Below are 9,343 nucleotides of genomic sequence, written 5' to 3' on the forward strand. Positions count from 1 at the left end.
GAAGAGGAATGAACTATCGAGGCACACAATGACATGGATGAATCTTTGGTGTGTTAGTTAAGTGAAAAAACCTTGTCTCAAAAGGTTACATAATATTTTGTGAGTATGACATTCTGGAAGAGGAAAAAATACAGGCACAGGGACCAGATGAGTGGTTACCAGGTGTTAGGGTTGGGGGTTTGACTACAAAGGGTTATCTGCAAGGGAGTTCTTTCCTTGGTTGAGATTATTCTATATCCTATCTGTGGCAGTGGTTATAAAAATACATGCATGTTTAAAATCTCATAGAACTATACATGAAAAAAAGCTAATTCTACTGTTTGCAGTTAGAAATTTAAAAAGAAAACTGCCTTTCTGGGTTGTCATTGGCATTCAATAAAATAGAATTAATGTGATTCATAAGGGGTGCTTCACAAACATCAGCTGCTCTTACTGTTTTCCCAGGAAATAGAGAATCGGGGTTCAGAGCATAAGCTCTTAAGTTAACTGGCCTACATTCAGGTCTTGCTCTGTCACCTACTGGCTTGTGCTCTCTCTGTGCCTCAGTGTTCTCTGTAAAATAAAGTAATGTTGTCTCTATCTTATAGAGTTATTAAGCAGGTTAAATCAGTTAATGTAGGCAAATACTTAATGCACATTTTTATTATTAACATAATTTATTGGTTTTTCTGTGTTGATTTCCATAGAGACAAGCTGAGAAATGTAGTGTGGGTCTCTGACCATGGTGCCCATTGGCACCCCAAAAGGCCTCTGCTGGTGTTTGCCAGTGATGACAAAGATAGTAAATATGGCAGCATTCGGGCAGCAGGGACTGTGAAGCTGTTTGGGCTTCCTATTGACTCCTGATGGGAGGCCCTGATGTAGAGAGAAAAGGTGCTTGTAGAGGCCTTCCTTTGTGTTATTTGATCTGTTCTCTTGGAGTTGGTGGGCATCTTAAGTATTTATAAATTAGCTGCCTGAATATCTTTTCCAGGAGTAGGAAATTGCCAACTTCCTCTTTCCCCAGCCTGAGGGAGGCCCCCTCGCTTGAGAACGGTGGCATAAAGTTACTGTGGGATGATTGGCCGGCTGCAGCATTAGGTTCTGATTGAGGACCACTTGAAATTCTATTCCAGGGTTTTGAGAGAGTGGTTTTATTAGTGCCTCTGACGTCTTTCCTCAGAAGTGATTTTGTTGGGCTTGCTACTGCTTGCATGTATCAAAGTTTAGTAGAGTGGGTAGGTAAGGGGAGGCATAAGTGTGGAGTTTTTAAAATTAAAAAAGATATACTCAAAATTGTATATGTTATAAAATATATACTATATATAAATTTAATAATTATAGAAATATAAAATATATAATATATATAATTTTGAGAATTGAGCATTTAATAAAATTGACCCAATTCTTTTTTAAAAAATTTTTTATTGTTATGTTAATCACCATACATTACATCATTAGCTTTTGATGTAGTGTTCCATGATTCATTGTTTGTGCATAACACCCAGTGCTCCACGCAGAATGTGCCCTCTTTAATACCCATCACCAGGCTAACCCATCCCCCCACCCCCTCCCCTCTAGAACCCTCAGTTTATTTTTCAGAGTCCATCGTCTCTCATGGTTCGTCTCCCCCTCCAACTTACTCCGCTTCATTCTTCCCCTCCTGCTATCTTCTTCTTTTTTTTTCTTAACATATATTGCATTATTTGTTTCAGAGGTACAGATCTGTGATTCAACAGTCTTGCACAATTCACAGCGCTCACCATAGCACATACCCTCCCCAATGTCTATCACCCAGCCACTCCCTCCCTCCCACCCCGCACCACTCCAGCAACCCTCAGTTTGTTTCCTGAGATTAAGAATTCCTCATATCAGTGAGGAAAATTGACCCAATTCTAAGGCTTTTTAAAATTTTGTCATTACAGGGAGATTTTGTGGTTTTGCATTTTTTTAATTTTTTATTTTTTTTAAAGATTTTATTTGTTTATTTGAGAGAGAATGAGAGAGAGAGCACATGAGAGGAGGGAGGGTCAGAGGGAGAAGCAGACTCCCTGCTGAGCAGGGAGCCTGATGTGGGACTCGATCCTGGAACTCCAAGATCATGACCTGAACCGAAGGCAGTCGCCCAACCAACTGAGCCACCCAGGCGCCCGTGGTTTTGCATTTTTTAAAAAATTTTTATATTTATTTATTTACTGAGAGAGAGGGGCAAGGGGGAAGGGCAGAGGCAGAGAGAGAGAGAATCTTAAGTGGGCTCCATGCAGGGCTCAGTCTCACGATCCTGAGATCATGACCTGGGCCAAAGTCAGATATTTAACCAACTAAGCCATGCGGATGCCCCTACATTTTTTTTTATATCAGAAATAGAGTTTAAAGATTACTATAATTCTGTCATTAATGTTGTAACCAAGAACTCTGTGGAATGCATGAAATGTGAAATGAAGTACATGGGCTATAGCAATCCTTAAAGTTATCAGTTGTTTATGTGTGTGTATATATACCAGGACTCATTCTATAAGGGGTTTATGGTGGCTTATGACAAACACTGAGAAAAGTAGTAAAATATAAATAAGAAATATAAAATCAAGGTAAGATAAATACAAGTTAGAATAGAAAGTCAAGACTGGGGCAGGCAGAGAAACTGAAGAGAAGTATACAAAGAGTTAAGGACCTAATTGAATGATTGAATTAAAAAATTGGCTCTGAAAAAAAAATAAATAAAAATTTGGCTTTGAGTTCCTCTGGCAAAGCAAAGAGGGTATAAGCCAGTTAGCTAACTCTTACTATTAAAAAGAAAAATACAGGGTGCCTGGCTGGCTCAGTCAGTGGAACATGCAACTCTTGATCTTGGAGCTGTGAGTTTGAGCCCCATGTTGGGTGTAGAGATTACTTAAGAATAAAATCTTTAAAATAAATAAATAAATAAAAAGAAAAACACATACCAGTTCCTAAGAGAAAGCAAAGCTTTTGTTATCTCTTACCTCCAAAAGAAATGGTCATGTAGGTTTGTTTATTTTTTAGCATTTTGGCATATAAAAGAAACCAAAACCAAAATATGCATAAGTGAAGCTTGAGAAAAGTTTGAAAAGGAAGGTAAGCAAAAATAAGACAAAAATCATAGCTCTATGAGATAACCACTACATTTTAGTGTATATCCTTTTAGGACTTTTCCTGTGCTCATATTTGCATATAAAAATATATATTGGTTTGTTTTATCTTCATAAAAATCTTTTGAGGGGTAGACAAAGCAAGTATGATAAGATAAATCATGGGAAGTATTCAATACAATTGTAAGCAATTATTGTAGCCAAAATATAAGCAAAATCCAGTAACTGTTAATAGATCATTTTCATTTATTGGGCATGTCTTATGTGCTCAGACTGTAATAAGCACTTTATATAAGCTGCTACCCATTTGTCCCAACAGATCTCTCTCAAACTCAATTATTATCACCATTTTATGGCTTTGGAGAAATTCAGTAACTCAAGGTTACACTGTAAGTGACAGTATTCAGAATCAGGTTTCTCTAAAATAATTTTCTTCTTTTTTAAAAAAAAAAGATTTATTTTGGGGCACCTGGGTGGCTCAGTTGGTTAAGTGGCTGCCTTCGGCTCAGGTCATGATCCCAGGGTTCTGGAATCGAGTCCCGCATAGGGCTCCCTGCTCTGTGGGAAGCCTGTTTCTCCCTCTCCCACTCCCCTTGCTTGTGTTCCCTTTCTCGCTGTCTCTCTCTCTCTGTCAATTAAATAAATAAAATCTTAAAAAAAAGATTTATTTTTTTTTGAGAGAGAGAGAGCATGGAGGGGAGGGGCAGAGGTAGAGGGAAAGAGTCTCAAGCAGACTCCCCACTGAGCATGGAGCCCAACACTGAGCTTGATGCAGGGCTCAACGTGGGGCTCAACATGGGGTTTGATCCCATGACCCTGAGATCATGACCTTAGCCAAAATCAAGAGTTGGACACTTAACTGACTGAGCTACACAGGTGCCCCCAAATGTCTGTATTCTTCTATTGCAATGCGCTAAGCTGTCTCTGCAAGTATGGCCATTCTCATTTTACAGATGAGTAAACCATGGCTCTGAGAAGTTGACTATTGGCCCAGGTTAGTGAGCTCTGGAGCCATGTCTCCAGGCTGAGTACTGACTTTGCTCCTGCCCTGAGAACAGCTCCTTCCCACCTTTCCTGAAGAATGTTGTAAACTAGCTCACTACCACTTTATGTTGGCAGGATATTGCTGTTCAGATGTTGGGGGAGCACTTATTCTCATGTTTCTGTGAAAGGTCAATGAAAGGAAACTGAGATGTTTTGGTTCTTGCTTTTTTTTTTTTTTTTAAAGATTTTATTTATTTATTTGACAGGAGAGAGGGAACACGTACAAGCAGGGGGAGCAGCAGGCAGAGGGAGAAGCAGGCGGGGAGCCAGATGTGGGGCTTGACCCTTGGACCCTGGGACCATGACCTGAGCCTAAGGCAGACGCTTAATGACTGAGCCACCCAGGCGCCCCTTTGTTCTTGCTTTTGCAGTTATCCACCATTCTGATGCCTGCTGTTGCTGCATTTCTGTGTATATCCCCTTGGCACTGGGAGATGCAAAGGGTGTAACCAAACCAAAGGAGAGTTTGTCTTGCTGATGAGCAGCAAGCCAATTTAAAAAACAACAACAACAAACTGACACTGAGCTTTTGCAGTACACAAAGATAGGCTTATTTATTGGTGTGGCACCTCCCAGAACAGTCCCAAACTCCCCAATGGCTTGCAAGTGAGGATTTTTAAGGGCAAAAGTCAAGGGTAAGGGCTTGGGGTCATGGGTTCTTCTGATTGGCCAGAGATTGGGTAAACTTCAAGATTGATTGACTTGTCTTTCTGGTGCTATTGTATTTTATTTCATCAAGATTGTGGTCGGGTGGTGAGTGGTTCCTTTCCCTGGTGGGTTGGCAAAACATCTCAGCAATGTGTGCTATTTTTGTTAGCAAGCACAGAGGCCCTTCACCTTTGTGACTATGATGACTGTGCAGCCTATTTTATTTCTTATTCCCTTGGGCTACATTGTCATTCTCTTAAGCAAAGCATCCTGTGTTTTTTCCCAATAATCTTTAACTATGGGCTATGTGGCTTTCTGCAGACTTAAGTCTGTTGGTGGTTTCAAGGGTTTGGTCCAGGTATTATTTGATCTATTAACAGCAATTTCCCATCAATATGGATTCTTTTATTTTCTTTTTCTGGATGTGTAATTGGCAAAAGTAGCAAACCTTGTCCCTTGTCACGTAAGAAGAGATCCATCACCTTTAACTAAAGGAGCAATTATAGCAACAGGAAAAAACATTTTTAAAAAGATTTTATTTATTTATTTGAGAGAGAGAGAGAGAGAGAGAGAGAGAGAGCATGAGAGGGGAGAGGGTCAGAGGGAGAAGCAGACTCCCCCCTGAGCCGGGAACCCGAGGTGGGACTCAATCCTGGGACTCCAGGATCACAACCTGAGCCGAAGGCAGTTGCTTAACCAACTGAGCCACCCAGGCATCCACCAACAGGAAAGTTATTAATACACACATCAGTGAAGAAAGCCTCAGCTTGTGGCTGTCAGGGTCAGGGTCCACCACCTCTTTCTTTGCCTACACAATCCTAGGTGGCTTGATATGCAGCCCTAGAGAGCAGCCAAGAAAGAGTTTGGAGCTTGAGGCTCTGCCAGAGAAATGCTATACAGTGACTCAGACTCAGAACTCTACAGTTTGGTCAGTTGTCCAATTTCTTTACAGTCACATATTGCTATTTATTCATTTATTTTATTTTTAGAGAGAGAGTGTGCAGTGGGGGGGGGGTGGGGGTGGAGGAGGGAGGAGCAGAGGGAAAGAGCCCAGGAAGGGGGTGGATGAGAGATTCTTAAGCAGGCTCCCTGCTGAACATGGAGTCCGACAAGGGCTCAATCCCATGATCCTGAGATCACAACCTGAGCTGAAATCAAGAGTCAGACGCTTAACCACCCAGGTACCCCACATCTGGCTATTTATTGATTGGTCACCCTAGGCATATCCTATCATTTCTCCTCTAAATTTTTAGCTAGTAAGCTAGGAGGGATGGCATTTTGTTTTGTTTTATTTTGCTTTGTTTTTTGGTGTTATTCCTAGTCTTTTGCTGAGACCCAAGTATCTTTGTAGCCTAAAATCCAGGGAAGGATGAACCCATTTATCATGACAAATATTAGATGTAAGGGGGCACCTGGGTGGCTCAGTTGGTTAAGCATCTGCCTTTGGCTCAGGTCATGATCCCAGGGTACTGGGATTGAGCCCCACATTGGGTTCCCTGCTCAGTGGGGAGTCTGCTTCTCTCTCTCCCTCTGTGTGTGTGTCCTCTCTTGCTCTCACTCTCTCTCAAATAAATGAATAAAACCTCAAATATTAGGTGTGAGATATATGCCTGTGCCTTGTGGATTAGTTCCTTCATGCTAACCTGTGTGGGGATGAAGCTGAGTCACTGGGATCCTGGCAGAGGGCCTGGTGTGGGCAATTGGGAGACCAGAGCAGAGAGGCAGAGTCCTAGCCAGAGGCAGTGACATTCAGTGAGCCTGAAGCAGTAAGTTCCAAGGAGAGCAGGTTAAGCTCTCCTCAGTAGAAGAGTGCAGTGTGGAATACCAGCAGAAGAAGCAGGAGAGACCAGTTCTGGGTGGTACTAGAGGAGTGTGTGTGTGTGTGTGTGTGTGTGTGTGTGTGTGTATTATGAGCTGGTTGGGTGTGATGTGTCAGTGGCCTTTTATTTAAGCCCTTACTCCCTTTCCTGTTTCAAAGATGTATTTTACTCCCTAAGGGTTTTAATCACAAAAGGGACCTCGAAATGTCTTCCTTCTTCGGAAGGGAAAAAGCCCATGCACAGGGTTAAAAGGTAAGTCCTATCTTTCAGAAGGGGAGTAGAGATCGCACACCTCGAAGTGCCTTGCACACTCAGAAACACCTATGTGTGGGTAAGTATTGCCTTCTTTGCTCCCTCTGACCCTGCAATAGAGTGAAAAGAAGGCTGGCTTCGTGGGTGAGCGGAATGGGCTTTGAATCCGGCTCCAGCAGTGATGGTTCAGAGTCCACTTTCCTCATCCATAACGTGCGGATGGCAAATCCTCCTCTCCTTGGGTTGTTTGGAGAATCAAAGGACATGACATGTTTGTAAAGGGTCCAGCACAGCCCCTGGCGTGCAGGAGATGCTTCGCACATCCCTTCTCCTCAAGGAGGAGCAGCTTCTAAGGAGAACACGGGCTGGCCGCGGAGACGTGGCAGTGGTCTGTCAGCTTTCTTGGCTCTAAATGCCGGAGCTGAGCGAGCCCCGTTCATCATGGACTCTGCAATGATGGGAATGAAGAGAGGAGACTTCTCTGTCACACTCAGGCGTGGTGGGGGGTTCAGAGGAGAAATACTGCATCTGCTTTCTGTTGCAGTCTGTTCGGGGCCGTGATGGCTATGTGTGCACATGGACGCGTGGAGCCTCAGAGCCGTGCACACCAGCGGGGGAAGTAAGAGTAGGAGGAAGGTAAAGCTCCTGTTAGCAGAGAAGCCTGGGAAAGGATTGAAGGGAGAGGAGGTGGACTCAGTGCAAGTCTTGAATACAGAGGGGGTGATTGTGGCGGGGAGGACTTGTGAGAAGGGGTGCTGCAGCTTGGAACAAAGCAGAGGTGGTGGCCATGTTCTGGGCTGTGGAGAAGGTGGTCAGGTGGAATGTGAGGTGGGGTTTAAGTGACACACAGAAGATACAGGAAGAGGCCAATTGCCAAGGAGTACAGGCAGCCTCAATAAGATGGAAAAGGCAAGGAAATAGATGCTTCACTGGGCTTCCAGGAGGAACACAGACCTGCCAACACCTTGATTTTAGACTTTTGGCCTTCAGACTATGAATGAATAAATTGGTGTTGTTTGAAGCCGCTGAGGTGTCATTTGTTACAGCCGCAATAGGAAGCTAACACATGCAATACAATTCAGTGGGTTTTTGTATTTTCACAGAGCTGCACAATCATCACCACAATCAATTTCAGAATGTTTTATCACTCTCTTCCTCAAAAAACTCAACCCATCAGTGGTCAGTACTCTTTTCCACTTGTAGGTACCATGTGGCATTTGATAAGTTTCCTAACTCGTGTGAGCCTCTGTGTGTTTCCTCATCTCTAGGCGGGACACTGCCCACCTCCAGAGAGTGTTGTAAGAATTCAGAGATAATGTGTGTAAGCGCTCAGCACAGCATTCGCTAGGCTGTTTATTATTTTTATCAAAACCAGTGAGGAGAGGTTGTTGCAGAGGTGCCAGGGAGAGGTGAAGGAGAGGCTGAACGAGGCCAATGGCTGAGGGATGGAGAGGACGGGATCTGGTTTCTTTGGGAGGCTTCAAGCCCTGTGATCCTCCCTCACAGGAGCCCCTTTTTACCTCACTGGAGCCCCCCCTTTACCTCCTTCCTGCCCTGGGAACTCGGTTTAAACCCGCGGGCGTGTCCCTGTCTGGCCACTAGAGGGCAGTGGAGGCAAGGCCGCAGGGAAGTGGGAGGTGGGCGTCCAGAAGGTTGGCGCTGGTCTGTGTGTTCAGCCTTTATTCATGCTCTGAAGCCTGATTGTGTATTTGCAGTGTGCTCTCCCCTCCCTCCTTGCTCTGTGTATTTGCTGACGTTTTTGGAAAACACTTTGCATCGCAGGGCACCTCTGAGTTCCTGCTTGTCTTGTGGCTGAGGATTAGCCATAGCTGAAGCGTCCTGTTTTCTGGCAGCTGTGTGTATTTCTCAAGGGCACAGGCAGAGCAGAACATGGGGACCTGGGCCCTGCAGCTGAGGAGAGCCTAGGGTGAACCACAGTTGTTCTTCTGCCAGTTCAAAATAGGGGGACTATTCCATTTTGCGTTCCTCCCCTGTACCCCACCCCCGCCAGGCCTATCAGTACCACCCAAATCACGTGGACTGAGGTGGCGGGTGGTGGAGTGTGCTGGATGTGATTCCTCAAGAAAATTCAGATGCTGTTACCAGAGGTAGGTAGAATGTATGTTTAGGCAAAATCCACAGATGTCCATTCCAGCTACCTCATGGGAATAGATTAATTCACTAGTTAGGAGCCCTGGCCCTCACTCCAGTTCTCCGAGAGGGAATCCCAGATTCACCCTTCACAAGTGGTGTGACCGTGGCTGGCTCACTCACCTGTCAGTCTGAGTCTCAGGGTCCCCACCTACACAATGGGAGTGCTGGATCACACTGTAGGCTTGAATGAGTGTGAAAGCACACTGCAGAGGGATCAGGCAAGCTCCAGCAGGTGTCACTGCAATCTGGTGTGGCATGAAGTCTGAAGTCTCTGCATTGTTACCTGACCAGTTCCAGGGCGGCTGTCCACAGACAGGCAGCCAACGTCCTCTGGGTTCA

At 44.4% G+C, this 9,343-nt stretch overlaps 1 protein-coding gene across 1 annotated transcript in view; it reads right to left on the bottom strand.

Moving 5' to 3' along the window:
• Nucleotides 1-7,173, bottom strand: part of SIMC1 (SUMO interacting motifs containing 1) — a 132,190-nt gene extending 125,017 nt beyond the window's left edge. The window contains exon 1 of the mRNA XM_028102675.2: nt 6,960-7,173. Within this exon, the coding sequence (XP_027958476.2) occupies nt 6,960-7,173 (214 nt within the window). The remainder of the gene's footprint in view (nt 1-6,959) is intronic.
• Nucleotides 7,174-9,343: the final 2,170 nt, after the last annotated feature.

The sequence above is a fragment of the Eumetopias jubatus genome, unplaced genomic scaffold (assembly GCF_037043125.1).
Source record: "Eumetopias jubatus isolate StellerSeaLion01/CBP00866 unplaced genomic scaffold, mEumJub1_p1.0 scaffold_5, whole genome shotgun sequence".
NCBI lineage: Eukaryota > Metazoa > Chordata > Mammalia > Carnivora > Otariidae > Eumetopias > Eumetopias jubatus.